This window comes from Protomyctophum bolini, assembly GCF_963924005.1.
Source record: "Protomyctophum bolini genome assembly, chromosome: 10".
Taxonomy (NCBI): domain Eukaryota; kingdom Metazoa; phylum Chordata; class Actinopteri; order Myctophiformes; family Myctophidae; genus Protomyctophum; species Protomyctophum bolini.
In genome coordinates, this window is record NC_137871.1 from 12,062,830 (window position 1) to 12,087,040 (window position 24,211).

The window sequence follows — 24,211 nt, forward strand, 5'->3', positions numbered from 1 at the left end:
CGTGTGTACACGTCCTAGCGTATTTTCAATATCAAATGAGAGAAGAATATTCTTGAATTTCCTTTTTTAGTTGGCCTCCAAGGCCACCATACTCATCGCGCTACGTTCATCCGCGGTCGCGGTCATTTCCATGTTTACCACTGCAGAAAGAATCCCTCGTATCTCCTAATCTAAGGAGCTTTCCGTTTTGATCAGATGGATCAAAACGGATCTTCATTTCTGACTTCTGGGGGGGCTTTACAGAGTAAAAGCATCCATATCTTCCAGGCACCCCGAGCTTCTATTTTGAAGGAATCCCGGTGCTGATTGTGTTAACATATTTGCGTTTGACTTAATCAGACTTAAATCAAGACCCTTCGCTTTTAGAAAGAAATTTAAAAAATTGGGGGGGGCGCCAAACGAAAATGATCCGCCAACCAATCTTGCTACTAAATTATGCAGATGATATGACAACTGTAAAATCTATGATGTTTCATTAGCTGTTGAGGAGGCTACAAGTAGAACAATGTCACGGCCTGTAATGTTACCACAGCTGTATTAAACAGTAAGTGCATGTCACAAGACAAACCTTGACCCTTGGCTGGAAATGTTTTGGTAATACTCGGTGCAGCATCGGATTACATTTAATTGTCATTTGTCCAAGGCAAGGATAGAATTACAAGATAATCAGTGATGTTTTTATCTGAGCATTCCACATCAGGGAAGAATATTATTAAAAATAAAAAACTTATTAAACTAACCCCATGCTAATTTAGAGTCTCGATGATGGAAGGATGTGTGCGAGTGTGAGAGAGAGAAGCACAAACTGGTGTGTGTGTGTGTGTGTGTGTGAGCGCGTGCAGTCAGTTCCATCTATTTTGGGAGGGAGGGCTCTCAATTTGTAACTACTGGGTGATGTAACGTGCTGATCAGTGGTACGAGCTGTAAAATAAAGTTGCATGGAAGTTATATCATTCGTGGGGGGTGGGGTGTAGTGGTTTTAAGGATGTTGGTTGGTTTACCTGAGGTGGAAGTTCCTTTGGTTTGGACTTGAACAGAGAGGACACCGTAGAGCCACTCCACTCGCCTGCAGAATAGACCTTCTTACTCGTCACCTGTGGAGGAGAGGCATCGGACTTCAATAACAACCATGAACAGGGCATTAGAACTCAATAACGTATAGAAAACAACTTGAGGAGCGAACTCCTATGAGAGAGTTGTCAAAAAGGCTGGTGTGCTCTTAACCCATTTTGGGGCGGGAACCCCTTTTGGTGTTAGCATCATGTTATGCTTCAGCTATTGAAAAACAGCAGATCTACAAGCTCATAGCGCGCCACCGAGTGGCGCGCTATGAGCTTGTAGGTCTGCTGTTTTTGTAAAATCGAATAACGACTGACATAGAAACATAGCTTTTTCAGAAAACTGTCAGGATGTAGAAGACATTTTTTTAATCTGATCTCAGGTCAGAATGGGTTTTAAAGCTCAATTTATACCTACAAAAAGTTATTGCCTGCACACTAGATCACATTGCCTGTTTGCAGAGCTGTTCATTTTGTTATAAATTGGGCATTAGTCCCTGAATGTTTAGAATGAAAAGGAGCAGTGCTCTGGCAGCGGTGTCATTCGGGGTCCGGGGATGGGGGGCTGGCAATTGCCACTCCCTAGCATTCTAAGCCCAAATTAATTCGTTTTATGCATATTGTCAGTATGGGGTCTGAGCCAAGTGTTGGTCAGTACGGTCCAGACTACTGTTACCTTTACTACAGCAACAGTTTGGGCCGGGTAGCACAGAGCGGCGCCAGCACTCGCCATGCCCAGAGAAGCAGCCACTCTCTGAAGGCGAGAACCTGCACACAACATCAACCATTGTTGGAATTAGGGTATTAAAATATAGTCTAACATAAAATAAAGCCTGATTTATTGAATACATCAATAAAACTAGTGGTGTCACTCGCAGGCAATTACTGATTTTCTTTTTTAGTGAAAAAGCCTAGTGGGGCTTGGGCTTTCATAACCACATTACCACCGTTATGTCATGCATACCACAGGGTTGAGCTATATCGCTATCTTTACTTTCTTTTCATAGTCAACGTTATGGTACAGGAATGCATATGGCGTGTGGAATGTAAACATGTCATATAGAATCACTATCATTGTTTAGTTAACATCATTGGCTACGTTTACATGGACAGTTAAATCCCCTTTTCATTCCGAATAGAAGTTAAATCCTATTAAACGTTGTCATATAAACACCTACAAAAACTTAAATCCGAATGAAAATGCTCGATGCGATCTAAAAACCATTCCGATGTCACTGGCCGGATTATTCCAATGTTCAATGCGATTTGAAGAAAATTGGACTCATGTATACAGTACTGCTTCGGATGTAAGTTCATTCTGGTCTTTCTGAGCATGCTCCAAGGCGCTCATATCCAAGGCGCGCCGAGGAGTTTGCACATAGAGCGCGTTATTTCGTGAACCGAAATCCACACCAAAAACGGGGACCCGATACAATAATAAGTGTGTTGCGTGCCCTGGCCGTGCTGTAGATAATAAAGTACAAATAAAAACGAGATGATCACCTTCCCAGCGGAGAAGGGGAGCCGCAGCGGGAGACGGTAAACATATATGCCCGCCCCTATCCAACCAGCAGCCTCAAAGCTACTGCGGAATGAAATGATGGGATTTCAAAGTAAGTGTCCAACAGATGGCGTAGTTTCACGTGAATTAACATGTATCATGTCTTATAGCACTTTTCCATATAAACACTCATTCGGAATGACCATTTCATTTCCCATGGAAACTCGAAGCAAAAAACATTACTTCCGAAGTATTTTATTCGGAAGTATTTATTCGGAATGATCGCCCTTCATATAAACGCGGCCATTGGGTGTCCAGCCGATGGAACGAGGTGTGATGCAATTGAGTTTATAGATTGGCTATTTTTGGCAAACATGCATTGCGAGCTAGTAGATCTATTTCCGCTGAATGTTTCCCCCAGAATCAGTAAACTATAGGGTTCATAAGCGATCAAGTCTGCGAGAGAGCCCTCATGCACTCCGTCATTTCACAGTCTGGCAGCCCTGAGCTCTCGCAAACTGATCAGGAAAGTGCATCACAATGTTGAAATGTTATTTCAAAATAGAGTGTTTAAAACCAGAAAAAATAATAATGCCATCACAATCAGCAGTCGCATCAGACCGGCAATTGCCGGTTTCGACCATTATTTTATGAATAATACCAGAAAATAGCAGAAGTCGGATATCCTGACCGGTTAAAAAAACCCATGGCCACTAATTATCACTATAGTCAAAAGGTGCAAAGCTGTACTACTACAATTCAACAACAATATACAGTTACACACACATTTGAAGATGAAACATCCAACAGACTTTACGCCGTTTACGGCTGTAGATCACTGGGACTAAGAGGTCATGTCACTTGCAAGTTAAACCATAATGTTAATCACAAAGACAGATACATGTACATGGAATGCACAGTACCATCTCGAAAACTTACCACTTGAATTGAAAAGCTCTATGAGGAGACTGTACAAGATCTCTGCAAAAGCGTAATCACTGCATAATTACCTACAATATGTTCCCATAACCTGTGAGTACCTTATATTTTGATTAATTGGCTTTGACCGTTCGATATTCTGAAGAAAACATGTTCAATGTTCTAATAATCGGATTATGCATTAGGATTAGGTATTAGTTGAGAAAGCATTATGCATGCAGCCGCAAATTTGTGAATTGTAAAGTATCGAATGAATATACCAGGTGATGCTGGTTAGGCTATATTATATATATCCATGTTCAAATACTTTTTAATACAACTAACTGTTGTTAGGTTACATTTATGCAAGGGAGGCACCATTCTTTTGGTAAAGAATTACTCTGTTGAATTAAACGACAACGTTTCGATCTTCATAGATCTTCGTCAGGTCAGTATACAGTTTTCACACTTTTACAGTTTCATCACTCCATTCCCCTCAGATTGAGTCACTCCCTCCCCGTTGTGCGCCACTCCCACAAAACACAGGTGAGTCTCATTCTCTGAGGTTACATTTATGCACCATTCATGCATTACAAAATTATAATATGACTGTAATCATTACGGACATTGTGACTAGCACATCCTCAAATCCTCACGGACCATTATGTTCAAGCTGCTGTGTCGTCGAGGGTCACGCATGTATACTGTAAGTAATAAGTATAGCTCAACGTAGATCTGATGAGTCTTCACCAGAACCTGTGTGTGGTGTCTTTAAAACATTGTTGTAATGAGTGGGAGTGTGGTTACCTTTCCGTGCTAGGAACGCCCCCAGCAGGCCAGCCATGGCAATACACCCCACTCTGGGCACAAAGCCAGAAGGAGGGTCTTTTAGGAAATGATAAACATCTGGGGGGGGAGAGAGAGAGAGAGAGAGAGAGAGAGAGAGAGAGATCATAAAGATAGAAATACCATTAACCGCATGACCCCTAGCGTCCCTATTCTGGAGAGAACACTGGACACAATAGCAGTAGCGTTGCCACGCTTTAGGGCTCCATCTTATGCCATGCTTTATCCGCAAGTAATAAGCATTTTCCGTGAATTACGCATTTAGGAGCTTCCACTCTTGCGGCCACACACAACCCACTATTCATTTTGCCGACTCCTATATTTGCGGGTGGAGGTGTGTCTGTAGACGTGTTGATGCGCTTTCCCCTAAATTTGCTATCTTATGCACACAGGTTTAGGACAACGGAAAGTGCCTCCTCCAACCAAATTCTGTTCGATAAAAGAATGCACTCCTGACTCTGAGGCGGTGAGTCGCATGTTGCACAACATTCACAGCTCAGAGGTCTCGTTCCGTCTGAATTCTCCACAAATCTCTGCAATTGGAATTGTACTATAATCTAGTCAAATAAGATTGTGCCAAGGCGCATTGTGCGCAATGTGCTCGTTCAGTTTCATCATCCTGTTGCGCAGCAACTATTTCATGGATTAAAGTAATATAAAATTCCCAATATCAGCGGATACAATGTGCACGAGTAAGGCTGTGTTGGAGCTACTGGACACAAAACAACCCGGCCTCTGCATCAAATATAAATAATAGGCTATATTTCAAGGCAGCAACGTGTGTCGCTCTTCCGTGGCCATGGGCCATAGTGTGTAAATCACTGGGCATAATGTTAAATGGATAATGGAGCTCTTAAAAGGCAATGGCAGTGATTGGTTTAATCATTGTAACGCCCCAACCACACCTATGCATAATGTAAGGGGTAATGTAGGTGTTTTAGGGACTTAGGCTGGGGCACAAGATGACATGCAGTTACACGTCAAGATGAGCCGTAATAGGGCCCCATATGTAATCAAATGCTGCCAAACTGTCCAGCCCGTTGCACAGCAGCCTCTCCAGGTGTACCAATGATACAAATTCGTTAAGCCATTTAGTGAAGCATTCTTTTGGCTATTAAGAGTGCAGAGCATTGAGCGTCTGTTGTATAGCGTATGGCAGCGCGAGAGAGGCGTCGGAGCAACCAAGCGGAGCAGCCGGAGCAATATTGACACTGTATACTCTGCTGTACCGTGAAAATATATTTTTACAAAATGGGATAATCTTTGGGCAGGCCCATAATGTGTGACCCAGCGTACCCTGGGATATGTTGCATCGATCACAGATGTCTGAAACAGCTGGATACATTTCATTCAATCGGACCGTCGACACATTTGCTTCTTATATGCATTTCCCCCAAAGTTCCCTCTAGTCTACAGGGTACCCACAGTCCTTACAGCCCGTCTAGTTGTCTGTACCTACTGCACAGCAACACAGCTCTGGACAGACGGGTCATTCCTAAATAGGAATCGGGATTAGTTGCAAACGCTATAATTGCTTGCAAGACAATGACTATCCATTACATCATTCATTTTTACTGTGTATTCCTTCAACCTGACATTCACATTTAACTAGGCTATTTATAATTTCCACAGTACACACATAAAAGTAAAACATCTAACTATGCTCTCATATTAATGTGCATTAATTAATCTCCACCATTGTCCTCCTCCCTTAATAATACACGTCTGCCCAGTGCGTGCCCACATAACAGCAGCATAACAACCCGATTGGTGGTGTCTCGCTAAGGGACCGCCGGCCAGGTAGGCACCTCCACGCCGGGGAGAGACAGACAGGGAGGTGGAGGCACGGCGTCAACCTCTCGGACGCATCATAGAGGGGCGGTACGTACCGGCTGTCATCCTCTTATCAGAGCGATGGCTTCCCACCTGCGTCTCTCACCTACAGCCTATAAATAGCGTAGCCCTCCTCCTCCCAGTCAAGGTCTGGTCTCTCTGGTGTGCACACGCTATCGGGCGCCTGGCGGTAAGACACACACCGCATTCCCTCACTAAATATGCCACTTGTCTCAAACAATGCAGTAATTGCATGTCTCTCGTCCACAGGCAACCTATACGACTCTGACGAGTCATACGGAAACTCCGAACTGTGAATAAACCCCGGCGACGGGGAGTTGTCACCTCACTTCTAAATAAATCAAGGCTACAAATACCCAGTAGCACTGCCTCTGCGTCTTGGTTTTGTGATCAAAGTGCGACAGCATCCATTCATTTCTTCACGCCGTCGTAAAAAAACAGACACCTGTGGGTTACTGCGACTACCGTTACGATTTCCATACGATGTTCAGACATGCCGTTAAGAGGAGAGAAAATAAACCCCGCAGCTAAAGGATTGGAGGCGTCACAGACAGACAAGGCAATACGACGTGCAGTCAAACCGATACATGTTGTTCACCCGCGGTCCGGTGCTGCTGCTTTCTGGCGAGTTCCTACGGCACCACAGGCGTGCATTAATGACGATAAAGAACACGCACTCGTGTAATATTGCTTTATTCAGCCATTGATCACACCTGCTGTCAAAATCAAATGACTGACAGCTGTCACACAGTTTTGTACACTCAAGAGCACCCTGCCGCCAGCGACGCCATGTTCAAATTTCTTATTAAACTGGTATTTAAAATTGCTATATAATGAGGGGGAGGTGAGTAGGTGCATGCGAGATAGTTATACGTCACACTATCAGTGTTTATATCATTGGCCCGTTTGACTGTCAAGGGTTCAGCCTCCACGAAGAAACCCTAAATACAAAGGGTACACCATTACACATAACGAATCCAGGGTGTCTAATGAAGTACTAACACCTCATAAACACATGAAAAACTGGAAAAAATTGCACTTTAACTCATTCTGGACCAACTAGGCAAAACAAATATTGATTAAATGTATTGAGTCCGATGTGAAGGACATTTAAGAGTAGACTCAATCCTCAGCGGCTGTTGGAAGAAAAACAAATTTGCTTTAAATAAATCACATTTGCCTTAGGGGTTGAGTTAATGCACTCTTGTACAGGCTGGCCAAGAATTTATGGCCTAGGCAAAGTTTTCCAATTTCGTTCTCCAAATCATGGCACAACTTTTTGAGTGCGGGATAATGTCTCCAACAGGAGACTTCTAAGTCTCTACTCAAATCATCTTGGAGGGCAACATTTTACTTTTCAAAGTTCATATTCAAATTAAATAAGGCTATATGCTATGTTTTTTACGGACGTAGACAAGTCAGGATTAAAAGTTGATATAAAATAAATCAGGAGCTGAGATTGCTGGATTTGCAAAGATTATCAAACGTGCTAATATCATAAGCCTTGTGTTTGCTACAGAGTTTATTTTTGTAATTTATGTAAAAACCTGATAAAGTCAGCAAAAATTTTGCTTTAATACTGGAGGCCTTTCACAGACTTTGTTCAAGACTTTTCCTTTGATAGAATTAACCGTCTATGGATAACATGTGTATAGCATGTTTTTCTAACTGCCTACCGGGATAACATTGTGCATAGTATCAGATAATACTATCTTCAGAAACATCTGTCAAGTTCAAAGTTGTCAAAGTTATTTCTTATATTCTGTCCATCTTCTTTTTATCCTGGGGGGTGTAATTCCATGAGGTTTCGATTTGTTTTGTACCGTGTTTAAATGTTTCTCATAACCATATATATATATATTAAACAGCCTCGTTAGTTATTTAGTGTTGACTCACCTTCTCCAGCGTGGTAAACGTGTAAACCTCCATTCTTCACAGAGACACAGGCGCCCTGCAGAGAACACAACAAACATCACACAGGGATGGAACAAGTCTAAGATGTCACATCTCTGAGCCTCAGGGCTTGACAGCGGATCACCCATCTGGTAGCCAGACCATAGCCTCTTCCTGTCTGACTCCCTTGGTCGTCTGCCATGTGCACAAACGTACGGGGTAGACGCGTCGCGCTCCCATTGTGTGGGAATCGTGACTTGCATCACATACTTGGAAGACTTCTTCCAAAAAAAAGAGGAAAAAACCTCAAATATCACACCTTTTTTAAATGGCTTTATTCGGTGGCAGAAATGGGCTTCAATAGAAACTGTGCTCTGTGACCACATGAAAAGGACAGATGGATGTGAAGAGATACAACGCTCACAGAATGCCACAGAGTGATGGAATCAACAGAACGAGGAGAAGGAATTGAACAAGGGGATAGCATGCATGAGTTCAGTTCAGTTCAGCTAAATAATCACCCAGCCGAGGTGGGTGGAATTAGATTTCGGTGACGCATGGTGGGTTGGCTGGGTTAACTCAGTCCAACCTCATCAGCAACCTTAGGCATAGACACACATCACTATCAACACACACACACACACACACACACACACACACACATCACTATCAACACACACACACACACACACACACACACACACACACACACACAAGGGCCTACACCACTCTGTGGGGCTGCCATCTTATGATCTACATCTACTGTATGCTATGACAGAGATCATTTAATAGATCTCTTATGGAGCTTTTCAGGCGGGGGAGCAACACCTGCGTTCTTGCTTGGATATGCGAGGTCTAGGGTTGGGATCCCAGACATTGGGGAACCAATGGAATTGGTTCCATCACATTTGAAACCGTTTTCCAGGAAGTTAGGAACCAGGTTTATCAGAGCTGGTCTGTGGACTTAATGTCTGCTATGCAATTACAATGCCAGTGGCTTTCTTGCAGTTATCAAGGACCACCAGTGTCCATTTGTACACTCTCATACAGACCTGTCAGGGTCGATTTAGAAGTTGCCCCCTATAGGAGTTTTAAAGGGAATTGAGAAGGAATCAGAATTGTTAAAATCCTAAAGCGAGCTTGCACTGCACTCACTATGTGATTGTACATGTTTTACAGTTACACAAACCAGGGGGAAAACAATACAAAAATACAAAGACAACACATTCATCACACACAGCATAACGCTTGCTGTTCATGATCCCAATATATTGGTACCATCTCTTTATGTATTTGCCATAAATCTGATGAATATCTGATATCTGTTGCTGTTATTTTATTTGTACAAGACACAGACAAGGTTTGTCTTTAGTGCACTTATGGGTATTTGACATTTGTTTTGATATTTAATATTTCTTTATTCCTATATAAAATGTGTAACTGTAATTAATGGGTAGCTTGCACTACGAATAATTTCTTCTACAAAAAAAAATATCCTTTTACACCTCTAAACTTGAAAATAAAGTGACGCCAAGTTGTATTCTTTTACAACCACTACAGAAACAGATCATTACCGTAACAGCCTGGACACAGGGGACTACTACGGTCTCCCTCGTGTAACCGAAGCCATTCTGAAGAGCTCCGGGCTTCTCTGCAACAAACTGAAACTGACCAGTGGACTGTGGCAGTGCATTGTAGATGGACAACTGTGGAGAAAACACAGAAGTGGTCAGCCATTTTGACCCATTTTGCGCGGGAACCCCTTTTGGTGTTTTAAGCATTAGGCCTATGTTATACTTTAGCTATTGAAAAATAGCAGATCTACAAGCTCATAGCGCGCCACCGAGTGGCGCGCTACGAGCTTGTAGGTCTGCTATTTTTGAAAAATCGTGAAAATGTGCCTCAAATCTTTGAATATGTTTCAGTTTTTAGATGGGGGTCGGCGGCATATTACATATCATTCTTGGGGTCCTTGACATGAAATATTGAGAACCACTGATATAGAAACATGAGGTTTTTCAGAAAAAAAGGCATTTTAAAATGTCGACGTCAGGCCTAAATGGGTAAAGCCCTAGTATAGGGCATAGCAGTGGGCATGGTTTTCTGGTACTCTTATCCATAGTGACTTATGAGCACAGAATACATGGGAAATATACAATACATAAACAATGCACAGGGCAGATAATAACAAATAACTTAATGTACAAAGAAATGACTGACAATGTCCGGTACCAATCAAAATAAATAATGTAACTACTTTTACGAACATTTTTGAAAATAGCTGAAATAGCCTAAAAGAAAATCTCAAAAAATAGCTGAAATGACAGATCAACAAGCTAACAACGGTGTGTTGTGAGCTTGTAGATCTGTGATTTCAGCTATTTTTGAGGGGTTTTTTTGTAAATTATATTATGAAAAGTCTTTAAAGACATCGAAATGAATGGAAACGATAATCTGACGATCATGGCAAATAATTGCGATTATGTCAAATAATTCAGCAAATTTTGTGATAACTGTGAAAGGTCTAACCGTGTCTTGGGGGATCAGTCCCTCCGTTGGAGGCGCGCTGACTCTGTAGACGCGGATGGAGGCGATGCCCAAAACCGTCGGGACGGCCACCATCACCACCTGCATCATGGATGGTACAGAATAATAATTAGAAAACGCATAAACTTCTTATTATTATTTGAAGTAATATAAGAATTATAACTAAAGCTACTAAGCTAGCAAAATAAACTAGAATAAATAACAGTACAGTAGTGCATCCCGTGGATGCAGAGGTCATTGTTGTATTGCATCCCTTAACTATAAACTGGGTTTTGGGATGCAAAATGCACCCTATTTTAATCTCTGGGAGGGGAAAGGAACTGGTTGGAATAACGTGTTCCTTCCACGCGCTACGTCCAACCAGGGAAACCTCCCCCCCGTCAGGTGTAACTGACTTGGACACTCATGCATGAAGGAAGCATGAGTCCGTTGCTCTCCCCAGGTTAGCGGAGGTTGTGTAGAGCCCAGGATCACATTAGATAATTGACACAGGGGTGAAAAATGGGTTACAAAATCGTGGGACAAAAGAAAAAATATAATAATAATAGCCACTGTCACTGAACAAAAAAACCTGAGCCAAGTTATGTGTTGCACTGCATTCCATTGGTAGAGGAGGCTGAACAAACAGCCAAAAAGATGTACCCATGTAGGCTGGGTGCTGGATCAAATAAAAAAAATCCAGGGCTGCGGCCTGAAACGTTACCACTTCAGTAAAATAAATATTTGGGTTAGGGTTAATGGCGTTAGAGAAAATGGTGTGCAGATTTTGTTTTCTTCTTGATTTGCACTGCATTCCATCCTAAAGTGAAAGGAGCACTTCACCCACACTGTCATAGTGAAATTGTAATTGACAATTGTGGTAAGATCTAGTTTCTTCCAGCTGCATGTGATCACATTACTCCTGTTCTGGCCTCGCTTCATTGGCTTCTGGTCCGCTTTAAGGCAAGCTTTTAATGTTTGCTTTTAAAGCTAGAAATGGGCTCCCTTTCCTCACAGACTTTTGGCATAAAATATTTTCATATGGGGGTCCACTGTCAAATATTAATTTTGGGGTCCTTGACTTGAAAACAAGGTGATCCAAGTCTTCGCTGCGCCTTTCCAGAGGCTCTGGAATATCCTGCTACTTAACATTAGAGCTTCCAGTCCATAGAAAATGTTAAATCATTATTGAAGACGTACAGTATTTATTTTCGCTAGCTTTTGAGCACAGCTAAATCTGGCACCCAAGACCATAGATTCCACCTTTTACTCCTGTGCATATATAAGTTGTATTTGTCGTATATTTTACTGTGCTATTGGTTGGCGTCTCTACATGTTCTGATTAATTGAAAAGGGTGGACCCTATTGTAAACAAGTGAAATGCTTTACGGTGTCTGTCATCCACAGTTAACAGTTTTTGTATTTGTGCTTGAAATGTACTGTAATTCTCCAAACTGTTAATAAATACTTCAATCAATGGCTTCAGTCATTTTAACCCATTCTGACCTGAGATCAGATTCATACGAGGTTTCCACTACGACACACACTGGTCTGATTAACCCATTCTGACCTGAGATCAGATTCTAGAAAAATGTCAGTCGTTCTTCGATTCTTCAAAAATAGCAGACCTACAAGCTCATAGCGCGCCACTCTGTGGCGCGCTATGAGCTTGTAGATCTGCTGTTTTTCAATAGCTAAAGCACGACATGATGCCAACACCAAAATGGGTGCCCGGTCAGAATGGGTTAAAATGTGCTCTATATAAATACATTTTGAGTTGAGTGAGTCACACCAAAATTACGATTAATGATTGAATTAATTGTGGTTTTGTCGTTAAACTCGGAACAGAAAGTAAACATTGGGCTTTGTAAACAAATTGCACACGGCGGATATAACAAATAAATACACAAATGAATTTGATTGACAAGAACTTCAATACTGTACGTTACGAACGACAAGAGAGCACACCAGTGCGTCCAGGGCACATTTCCGAACGCACGCTAAGTTATAAGGATAAACTTAAAACCAATTCCTAAGGAGGAACACAAACAAAAATGTAATTTAACAATCAAACAAACAAAAAATAATTAAATCAGACTTCTTTGAAATAGATGGTGAATGCACTTATTAAAGCTGTGCCTTTCACTGTGTTTTTGTACTGTTTTTGACCTGTACGGCGACCTTGAGTGCCCTGAAAGGCGCCTTATAAATAAAATGTATTATTATTATTATTACTTGCACTGTATTATAGTTAATTGATCAAATCTGTGACTGCACTACTAAAGTTTATGTTAGCCTCTCTGGTAACAAATTGTTGTAATGTTTATAAATTATTTTGCAATGTTTTTGCAAATTTGTATATGTTGGATGAGGGTGATGGGGGTGTGGCTTGAAGGGTGCGTGGCTACCCCGACCACACCCCCCAAAATCTGAATCTGAATTCTGACCTATAATATTATGTTGACAGCTGGCACAGCCCTGTCCCTAACTCCTATCCAGTATCCATCATTAGAACTTATTTCAGAATATTCAAAGGAGCTGTACTGTACGGCATAAGAAAACACGCGTGTCTAAATTGCCAAAGCAAGTGTCACAACATAAGAAAAACTATTTAAGAGAAAAAAGGGGAAAGTGTGTGCAGTTGGGAGGGGTACATTATAAATAAACTTGTTTGCCTGGAACTAAACAGAGTCATTTAGGTTTCTGTTGCCGTTTTGGGACAATGTGTTCTAACGGGAAAACAAACGACGAAATAACCGTGTGAAGGCGGTTGAAAACGTCCAGCAAGACGATGCGTGTTGGTGCACGTTACTTAAACTGCAAGAAGAACAAACAAACACGTGTATTTAGTTTTAACGTCACAGCCCATCCTACACCACACACACACACACACAAACACACCGGTCAGTCCGACTAATACACAGCACCCACTGAGTACCATAACATTCACAATATAAGCTCTAAAGCCACTTTAGGCTTTAAACACGACTCCTATTTCGTTTTATACGGAACACAAGCAAACTTTTAGATGAATAAGATGTCAAAACATTCACCTTGGCCGCCATGACAGCCCTTCCTCCTCCTCCTCTTCTTTCTTCTTTCTTGCGTCGCGGCTTTCTGACGTCATCGATGTAAATGGGTAGGGGGGGGTGGGCATAGAGTTATTATACAATAACTCTATGGGGGTGGGTTACTGTCACCTAGTGGCTGAGTTTGTGTATTGCCATAGGAATGTATTCCAATACAGATTTGAAATAAATTGATATCACGTAGGCCTACAATATACCGGTAATGTCAGCGATCTGAGCACTCAAAAAGGAGGAGATTGAGGAGAGGGTGGAAAAAATCAAGGCACTTTATTACAAAAAGTTTAAAAAGCCAATTTGTTTTGACTCACAATAAGCACCTGGTTGATTTTCTCTTTATAACTCAAAATATATTGTATAGTAACAAATACTTATTTATGGAGAATTAAAAACATCCATAGCATCATGAATCCAAGCAATTATAGGCTAAAAGGTTGACTTTGATTGCAGGTGTCATTTATGAATGTTCTTTTCTGAATGCATGCAGCAGACAGTGGTGGGAAAAGTACTAATTCATTTTTTACTTAAGTAAAGTATCAATAGAGGGTATGCGCACGCATAAAGTCAATGGCAAATAGAGTGGCAAATCGAGTGGCAAAGTGAGTGGCAAAGTGAGTTTGACATTGTCATTTAACATTGTTTAATAGAATCAGATAGGACCTTTCTGTGTGGATGTATGGGCTGTTAAGGCCAGAAAGTATTTTCTTGCCACTCAGTAGGTGTTCCTGCATAACTTTCAGGTATGATGATGTCACTCGCATACCCATAGGCCTTAAATAACCCACTATAAATGCCTTCCAAATCAGCAGTTCTCACACCTTCAAGATTTTTCAAATATGTAAAAAATATATATATATATCAGGTGTACACGTCCGGAGCGCGGCACGAAGTGACATCTCTTCTGGGGGGGTCCCTGGTCCCGACTCCCTAGCCTGGTCTTATGGGTTAATATGCAACTGAAGTGTGCTTGTAGATGGCCCTGCCTGCTCATCTATTCAGATATTATTATCCTGCATGTGTTCTGGTATAGGACCACTACCGATTGACAAGTGGTACTGCATGAAGCTCAAAACGCAATTCATCCTCTGTCCAAAGGGGTTTCCCGCGTATTACCTCAGCAGTCCATCCTTTCTCAGAGGACCTGGGTTCGAATACGACATGGCTATGTCATGAAAGTTACATTATATTGAAGCACTATAAGCCCGAATTATACTTTGTGGTATGACGGAGTCGTGTGCCACAAATAGCACGATCTGCAAGATCATGATAAGCTGTGAGCTTGTAGATCGCTACTTCTGGTGCATAGATATATGACACCAGTCCATCACACTATAGCATGACACTATACCACGCTAACTGAACTGAACTGAACTGAACTGCTGCGAGAGTGAAGTCTAGCCAACACCAACTCGGGATTCCTGGATCGCTGCCCTCCACAAATTCCTATCCAACATCAGGTTCTTGAGCTCTGCAGTGTTGTCAGCCAAGCTGTCGCGCCGCAGCACGTCTATATACCACACTAAAGGAGAATCATGTATTACACACTTCACTGGGCTTGAACATCAAGAAAACCAAAGAGCTGGTGTTCGACGCCAGGCGGAGCAAGAGGAGGACCCCAGCACCCATCACCATCCAGGGGGAGGAGGTAGAGACTGTGGACTCCTATAAGTCCCTTGGTGTACACCGGTACAAAGACCTGGACTGGAGAGATAATACAGAGGCTGTATACAAAAAGGGTGTAGCTATACAACTACTGGTGATGTTTTACCAGTCTGTTGTGGCCAGCGTTCTGCTTTATGCAGTGGTATGCTGGTCTTCATAAAGAAGGCCATATAGGCTCTGTTGTAGACCTCCGAATGGAGAGCCTGCGGTCACTAACGGAGAGGAGGATCGGGGACAAACTGAACTCCATGCTGGCTAATCCCTCCCACCCCTTCTATGGTGTGCTGCAAGATAGGGTGAGGGGCTCACACTCCCCCCGAGATCGATCGATGCACACGGAACGATAGACTCTCTTTCATGCCAACTGCCATCAGACTATACAATGCGAATGCATAAGAACTGCATCCCCCCAAATGGCCAGTATTTTTTAGTGGTGCAAGCCACTCCCTTACGGACTTATGTGTGTGGGTGCCTGCCTGCCTGGCTGGCTGGGTGCCTGCCAGCCTGCCTGCCTGCATGGCTGGCTGGCTGGGTATGAGCATGAAAACAGCATGGTTGTTTTTCACCACCTGTGCGCAACACACACACACACACACACACACACACACACACACACACACACACACATTAACTGTATATATGATGATTTCGGGTGTGCAAGTACAGTACAGACAGTAGACGGTACAGTAGAGGGACCGGCACACAGTAACTCTGTCATTTCTCAACCGTTTCGGACACGGGGAGACAGTTCAGAACCGGCCGCCTGGGTGCGTTTCTGTGGGTCTGGAACCCCCCCCCCCCCCCCCTCAGGGAACCCCCACACGGAGTTGCACCACTCACTTCATACGGGAGTGATTTCAGTTTTTTATGTGTCACATTATGCTGTTGTAACGCTTCAATTTCCCCTCAGGGATTAATAAAGTATTTCTCATCTCATCTCATCATCTCATCTTCAGAAGAAAACCTCGAGAACCAGGGGCGCTAACTTAATAGTGCATGCTCAGGCACCCTTGAATTTCAAAGCACCCATGACGTCCATTCACATTAAAGCGGTTTGGCTGGGGACTCGTGAGTGATTGGTTGGTTGGGTTGGTTGGTTGAGCACCAATGGCAGTGATAAAAAAGTCAGCGCCCCTGTCGAGAACACACATGACGTTGAAAAAGACGAAGTGAAGAGCGTCTCTGTCAGCGACGCGTCGATCAGTGTGCTCGGATTTCTGTACCTTGAGATTAAACTCTCCCTCCTCTCTACCCCTCCCTCTTTGTCTCTCTCTCTCTCTCTCTCTCTCTCGCTGATCATGCTCTGATGGCTCTGATGTGTCCCGGACGACAGGTGCATTGAAGCAAGAATCCTTTCAACAAAACGAAAACAGAAGCAGAATACAAACACCACATCGCTCATAATGCAGAGGATTTAGTTTATTGAAGTTCAAAGTTTAACAACTTAAGTTTTACAATCTGTATTTTGTTTTAATTTTTTTTGTAATATATATATATTTATATTCATATATATGAAACCAAAAAAAGGCTACTTTAGGAAGAATAAATGTCATTTTCTCTTCATGTTTTTAATATCATCTTTAGTCAGTTTTAATGTACAGAATAACAGTAAGCTAATAGTATCCTTGAAAAAGAGCAATATGTTCCTTTTTTCTTTTTAATGTCGCAGTGCAACTTACATCTTACACACCTGTGCAATGTACCGTGAGGTGTAACACACCCCTGAAAGAACACACAGTGGTATCTCCCTTTTCGGCCCGTTTCTGCAGTGTGTCTACACACACAAACACACACGCACGCGCGCACACACACACACACACACACACACACACACACACACACACACACACACACACACACACACACACACACACACACACACACACAAAGTAAAAGTAGAAGAAAAAGTCAAAGTATGGCCTGATTTATACTTCGTGTTATGACAGTGTCCGGTTCCAAAAAATAGCAGACCTACGAGTGTCACATTGTGATGCGCCGTGAGCTTGTAGAACTGCAGTTTTTTGGGCACGCGACCCTGGTTGTACGACGGTATAAATTAAGTGTAACAAAAGGAGGGAATAATAAACACAGTCTGTGCCAACAAATCATAAGCCTCACTCCCGCCTAAATCTACAGTGTTGTCACGTGCTCTTCATGCAGAGCAACGATTGGGGGAAAGAATGAACATGGACACAGAGATGAGAAATAGTCAAAGGTCTGCAGAATGAAACCACCATACCAGCCTTTTTTCACATCTTTTGTGTCACTCTTACTTTGCTAGATTTCCACTCTTCCAAAAAAATCTTTATGATGTTTCCATAATTGCAATACATCGGCCTATTCATGAAAAGATCTGAAATCCAAGTGAGAACACCAAAATCAGAATAACATTTTGGATGTTGTGTATGATGTAGTTTGAGAGGAATAAAAAAGAAAATCAAGAACAATCTTGAATAGGCTGATATCTCAATTATGTAAGGATATATATATTGTTTTAAAGTAAGAGTGACAAAAAGGGGGGGGGGGAAATGCTCCATTGTACAAGAACATTTCTACCGGTATATGAGAGTGAGTGAGTGAGTGAGTGAGTGTGTGTGTGTGTGTGTGTGTGTGTGTGTGTGTGTGTGTGTGTGTGTGTGTGTGTGTGTGTGTGTGTGTGTGTGTGTGTGTGTGTGTGTGTGTGTGTGTGTGTGAGAGAGAGAGAGAGAGAGAGAGAGCGAGGAATGCCGTTATAGTCAGCCCGTGGTTGCCAAAGAGGGGTTTAATTGGGAGGCACAGGAAAAGTGCTTGCATCGTTTATAGTTTATTTGTGTAATTCTCGAGCGTAATGTGGTAGGCCTATATCTGTGGTGTGTGTGTCTGGACAACGCAATAATGTAAACTAATCTGGAACTACACTCAAATAACATACAGTGAAATAATGGCCAAAATAATACATGGTGAGATAGTGAGTGTGTGCAGGATGCAGCAGGAGTATCAGACACTGGGGGGCGCCGTTGTGTCATTGGCCCAACGCTGGATACTGCAGATTAAATGATTCATCTCGTCTCTCACAAGCACTACAGGCTGCTCAATTAAGACCTCTTGTAACCTAAACAATTGTAACCACCCAGCGTCAGCGTCGCACAAAATGTCCAGAAATATAATCTAGGTGTATCTATTTCATATTGGGTACGTCGTCCAGAGAAGGCAGTCGAAGCCCCTCGGCTTTGTGTGTATAAGACGTGTGTTTTAACCAAACCAAAGCATTTAATTCCAAATAAATTCTGGTTCGAATCTTGCGTGAGTGAGATCAACCACAGAGGGGCCGATAAAGCGCCTCTCTGCTACAGTGCGTGTGTCTTCTCGAAATGCTAATAAATCTAGTGAGAAAACCGAGAATGCGTCGAAGTTTCATGAGCATAGGAAACAAATAAATACATAAAATAGTAGTCTTTTAACAGTACGTTTGCATGAAACATGCGCTACAGTCTGAAATCTCACACTCAGGAGAGGAGAGGAGAGGAGAGGAGAGGAGAGGAGAGGAAAATTGGAGAACAAAAGAGAACACAATTGATCCACAATATTACCCTGTTCAATCTAATCGCCGAGCATATATATGCAGCTCCATCTCAATGAATTAGAATATTTAGTAAAAGTTCATTTTCTTCTGTAATATAATTGTTCTCAATTCATTGTGCATATAAATTTAAGTATGGAAAACATTTTTTGGTTTTAATCTTGATGAAAATAAAAAATAAACTATCTCAATGAATTAGAATATTTTACGAGACCACTATATATGTTTTTAACGAGAAATGTCGACCATCTGAAAAGTATATTTATGTATGCAGTTAATACTTGGTCTGGGTTACTTTTGAACAAATTATTTAATCAATGGGGCGTGGCATGGAGGTGATCTGCCTGTGGCACTGTTGAGGTGTTATGGAAGCCCATGCAGGTTTGCTTTGATAACGACCGTAAATTAATTTGTATTGTTTCAGTCTCATGTCTCACACCTTCCTCTTGACAATAAAACTTTCTCTGTGGTGTTCAGGTCAGGCCAGTTGGCTGGTCAGTTAGGCACAGTAATACCAGTACACCAGTTGTTTTGGCTCTGTGGGCAGGTGCCAAATCGAGCTGGAAAAGAAAATTAGCATCTCCATGAAGCTTATGTCAACATACTGAAGCACAGTGTAATCTAAAAAGATGGCTGTGTTGAAACCATTGTTAAGTTCTCACTGTCAGTGGACCATGCAGATAAGCATGGCCTAAAATCATCACTATGTTTTGTCATGTCCAGAGTCTCACCACAACTGTCTATTATGATATTTTACAGCACTGTGTGCCTCCGTACATTGACAAGCAGCACTTGGCACCTGCCCACAGAGCCAAAACTACACAGTGATGATTTAGGCCATGTTATCGGCATGGTGTTGGTCCACTGACAGTGAAAATGGTTTCAACACAGCCATCTTTTTAGAGTACATTGAGCTTGACAAGCTTCGTGGAGACGCTAATTTTCCTTTCCAGCTCGATTTGGCACCTGCCCACAGAGCCAAAACTACTGGTGCACTGACCATGGTATTACTGTGCTTAACTGACCAGCCAACTGGCTTGACCTGAAGCCCACAGAGAATCTAGGTTGTATTGTCAAGAGGAAGGTGTGAGACATAAGACTAGATTAATTTACCGCTGTTATCTTATGAAATAATTTGTTCAAAAGTAGCCCAGACCAAGTATTGACTGCATACATTAATATACTTTTCAGATGGTCGACATTTCTCTTTTAAAAATTTTTTTAGTGGTCTAGTAAAATATTCTAATTCATTGAGATAGGATTATTTGATTTTCATGAGCTGTACACCATAATCATCAAGATTAAAACAAAAAACGTTTTTAAATACTTATATATAGAATATATGAAAGTTTAACTTTTTGAATAGAGAGTATGCACATGCATGATTTTCCCATCAGGACATCTAGACTGAGTGGCAAAACATTGAGCAGCATGGAGTGTTGGAGTTTGGAAGCGCTCGTTGGAAATCACTCAACCGTCCTGCATACCACCCGTTTCTAAATGTCACATAATGCAGGAGGCAGCAAAATGCTGTGTTATTGAAAACAAGCACTTCCAAACTCTGACACTTAAAAGAAATAATCAAATGCAGGGCATTTCTTGACAGAAAGTGGCTCATAACGTTTCTATGGTGGATTTCTATGAAACAAAAACTTTGCAGATAGAAAGAGGATAATTCAAGCTTTTCGTACAGCTGCAATGTTGGTGAGTTTAACATTGTTTAATGCAATCAGACAGGACTGTTCTGCTTGGATGAATGGGGCTGTCAAGGCCAGAAAGTAGTTTTTTGCCACTCAGTGGGCGTTCCCGCATAACTTCCGGGTACGATGATGTCACACGCATACCCTATATTACGATGGAGCATATACCGTATATATATATATATATATATATATATATATATATATATATAATCTTCTCATGCAACATCAGGAGAACATCTCAGAACTGAACGGGGAACCAGTCCAATCTGTCTATCAAGTTTGTCTGTCGCCTCCTTGTTTTTTGTTTATTTTGGCTTGTTTTTTTTTTCCTCGTTTGACTTTTTTATGGGTGCGATAACGAGCACATGGGTGTGGCAACGAGCACTCTGCGTCCACAGAGTGAAGAGGGGGATACTGCAGAAAACCTTGGCAATAGAATGCATCTTACTTCAACATCATATCTATGACACAAAAACGTAAATAGATTTATATATTTCTCCTATGTTTAAATATATCTGTAGACTGTACACAAACTCTTTAGAAAACGAAAGGAAACAATAAAAAACCCCGAAAAGGAAATAATAAAAAACGGCAAATGCTCCTATACCTGATATTATTGAACAGCAATATGTTAACGGTATACAGGCCGATGAGTGGGACACCCTGTGATGCAGCCAAGATGAGACAATAGAGATATAGAAAGTGCATTCTTTTGTGGCAAGTGACTCCGTTGACAGAACCCCCTAGCTCTTGCATTCGCTGCTTTTTACAAAGAACGAAACAAAAATAGAAATATATTGATATTTTTGTCTTGCACCCGCGCGAGTACAGTACCTATATTATACTGTAAAGTACACACACTCTGCGGTTCCTCTGCTACCTCTATAAGCATATCACAGTGGTAGTGGAAACGCAAACATATACATCGGTATACACAGCAGTATACAAATATACACAAGTCTCTGACAACTGGAGAGAGACAGAGACAGAGACAGAGACCGATAGAGAGAGAGAGAGAGAGAGGAAGAAGGAGAAGAATAATTGGTAGGTAATAGACAAGAACGCAAAATACTTGCGCAAAAACAAATAGAGGGAGGAGATGGAGTGAAAACGGGCGAGAAGGAAAGAAAGTGAGGTAAAAAAGAGACAGAGAGAGAGAGAGAGAGAGAGAGAGAGAGGAAGATGCAAGGAAAGAACCAAAGGAATTAAAATCTCTGTAAATTGCACATCGCTATCAGAGTAGATCGAATCTGTCTCTGCAGAGAGAAGAATCGATTTAGTTTTTTTTTTTAGTTTTGTCCTTGTTTTTTAAACTTCATCGACACAGTTCACAGTTTGGATTCGGCCGGCTGGCTGGCTGGCTGACCTCCAAGGCGTCGGGGACGGACTCATGACGCGAGGGGTCTTCCAACAACGGCTGGATCCAGATTGGGAAGAAACAGCAGCATCGATGGCTACAGGTGCCAGTGTGACAGTAACAGTAACATCCTCAGTGTTCAGTTCATCAGAGAGGGTTACAATTGTAACCAAATCCATTTGTAACCCTCTCTGGTTTAAGTCAAAAGTCACGTCATCTTCTTAAAGTCACTTCCCCCGCGCTGTCCGGTCATGAAAACCCCGGCCTGGAGTAACAGTAAGGGTCCCTACTAACTAAAACAGGATATGCAGTGTGACAGAGAGAGAGAGAGAGAGAGAAGAGGGGAAAGGGGGAGAACTGGTGGCTCTGGGTGCAAAGTTCATCAGTACAAAAGGTACAGTGTTGTGGTGAAAAGTTTCTCCTTTGTATTGCTGCTACATTTACTCCCCCTGCCCCCCGAAAATCAACCGTGAAATAGCAAAACCAAGAGAAATACAAAGGAACCAACATGTCAAAAAGTCTCAGTTTGTTTTAGGTTTTTTTTTCCAGTTTGCTTGACAAGCGTGTTGTTGAGTTTATGCGCTCAGTTTGTTTTTAGTTTTTGGGTTTTTTTTCTTTTTTCATAGACAAAGGAGGATTAATGCTTTCTGTTCAGGCATGCAGTAGGCACCCTTGCGGGGGTCCTCAGGATTATCAAAAGTTCGTACACGCGCAAGTAGTTTCACTGCTGCCTCCGTGATATTTACACATCTTACAGTGAGTGAAGGTGTGTCTATATGCCGGCGTGTGCATGTGTGTGTGTGTGTGTGTGTGTGCGTGCGTGCGTGTTCGATTCCGCATGGTGAATTGGTTATATATCTGCTGTGTGCCTATGTGTATGCGTACGTATGAGCGTGTGTGTCCGATTTTGCGTGATTATATACTGTATCTGTGTGTGTGTTTATGTGTGTGTGCGTGCTTGTGTGCATGTGTGTGTGTGTGTGTGTGTGTGTGTGCTACTCGTGCATTGCGTTCCGAGCACTCCTCCTCCTCCTCCAGCCTCCCTCAGACGTGCGTCTCTATGAAGGAGTGCGTGTGTGTCATGAGAGGCACGGCCAGCGGCGACAGGTCGTCCTGTCCGTTGGTGCCGGGGGCGGGGCCGAGCTGACAGATGTCAGAGAAGAGCTCGCCGTGCCACTGCTTCCACTCCCTGTAGCTCTGCGAGCACAGGCCGGGGTCCTCCAGCAGGGCACAGATCACCTCCAGCTCCGACTCTTTGGCCTGGCACGACGGACGCATGCACGGGGTGGAGAATGTTTTATTTGTTATTTTATTACGTCTCTATAGTGAAAAAGTAAAGGGAAGCTCCTGCACACACTCAGACCGGCGCACAATCAATGTATTTAGCAAGCTTTCGGTCTACTGACCTTCCTCAGTGACATAATCAAAAAGTGACATAGGACAGAATATAATGTTCATTGCTTGATTGGATGATTGATCTCATGGGAGTTGTAGTTCTGAGTGAACTACAAGGCACCCAAAGACACAAAGTGTCCATTTCATCATTACATCTCTAGTACAAGAGTTCCCAAACTCAACAGAGGTTGCGATAGCCAAAACTACAAGCTCACAGCTTGTACATTGTCTATTTTCCACAATGTTTGCCTCTTTCTTACGTAATATTTTCCAATTTGGCCAAATTGGTATATTGACAAGGTCTTACAAGTCATGGAATTGTAACTTTAGCTTATACTGCATGTTGGTTTGTTTACTGTTGAGTGAGAAAACAATGTTGCACACTAAGCTAATCATCTGGGAGTTGGGACCCCCCCCTGTGGGTCCCAACCCCCAGTTTGGGAACCACTACACAAAGTAGGTGCCGAAACCCCCAGAGGGGACACCAGGGGGCGCCAGGGGAGCCATTTGGAAAGGAGAAGAAAATGGGAAGAAAGTCATTTCCTTTCAAATCCAATTTATAACATTATTGTATCAGCTTAGGCACTTTCAACCTGTCATCATTATTGTAAAAATCGTTCAACTTGATCTACAAGATCTCTATTTATTTATTGTATAGTGTGTTATTTATTTCATCATTTTAAATGCTAATAGGACAATAGGATGTCCACAGCCAAGAGGCTATATGACTATAGGGTTCTTGGCATGGAAACAAATTGAACCACTGCTCTGGTACACAAAATTATTTGGTTTCGGCACTTCGATATTGTAGCGATAATACAAAAATAATGAAAGAACAACAAAAAATGCAGTA

The 24,211-nt window shown here is 42.2% G+C and overlaps 2 protein-coding genes and 1 long non-coding RNA gene across 6 annotated transcripts in view; all 3 read right to left on the minus strand.

Annotated features, from left to right (window-relative positions):
• apool (apolipoprotein O-like) overlaps positions 1 to 13,709 on the minus strand; it is a 30,711-nt gene extending 17,002 nt beyond the window's left edge. For all 4 annotated transcript variants that reach the window (XM_080774220.1, XM_080774219.1, XM_080774218.1 and 1 more), the window contains exons 1-7: positions 13,650 to 13,709; positions 10,600 to 10,698; positions 9,645 to 9,776; positions 8,074 to 8,128; positions 4,285 to 4,383; positions 1,735 to 1,826; positions 1,002 to 1,094 (exon numbers count right to left, since the gene is read on the minus strand). In XM_080774220.1, coding sequence (XP_080630346.1) covers positions 1,002 to 1,094; positions 1,735 to 1,826; positions 4,285 to 4,383; positions 8,074 to 8,128; positions 9,645 to 9,776; positions 10,600 to 10,698; positions 13,650 to 13,661 — 582 coding nt within the window. In that variant the 5' untranslated portion in view covers positions 13,662 to 13,709. The remainder of the gene's footprint in view (positions 1 to 1,001; positions 1,095 to 1,734; positions 1,827 to 4,284; positions 4,384 to 8,073; positions 8,129 to 9,644; positions 9,777 to 10,599; positions 10,699 to 13,649) is intronic.
• The window catches only part of LOC308322782, a 486,306-nt gene that overhangs the window by 17,002 nt on the left and 445,093 nt on the right, over positions 1 to 24,211 (minus strand). The window lies entirely within an intron of this gene.
• Positions 23,008 to 24,211, minus strand: part of LOC308322678 (connector enhancer of kinase suppressor of ras 2) — a gene marked incomplete at both ends in the record, with an annotated part of 100,343 nt that continues 99,139 nt past the window's right edge. Inside the window, one exon of the mRNA XM_080774071.1 lies at positions 23,008 to 23,223. Within this exon, the coding sequence (XP_080630197.1) occupies positions 23,008 to 23,223 (216 nt within the window). The remainder of the gene's footprint in view (positions 23,224 to 24,211) is intronic.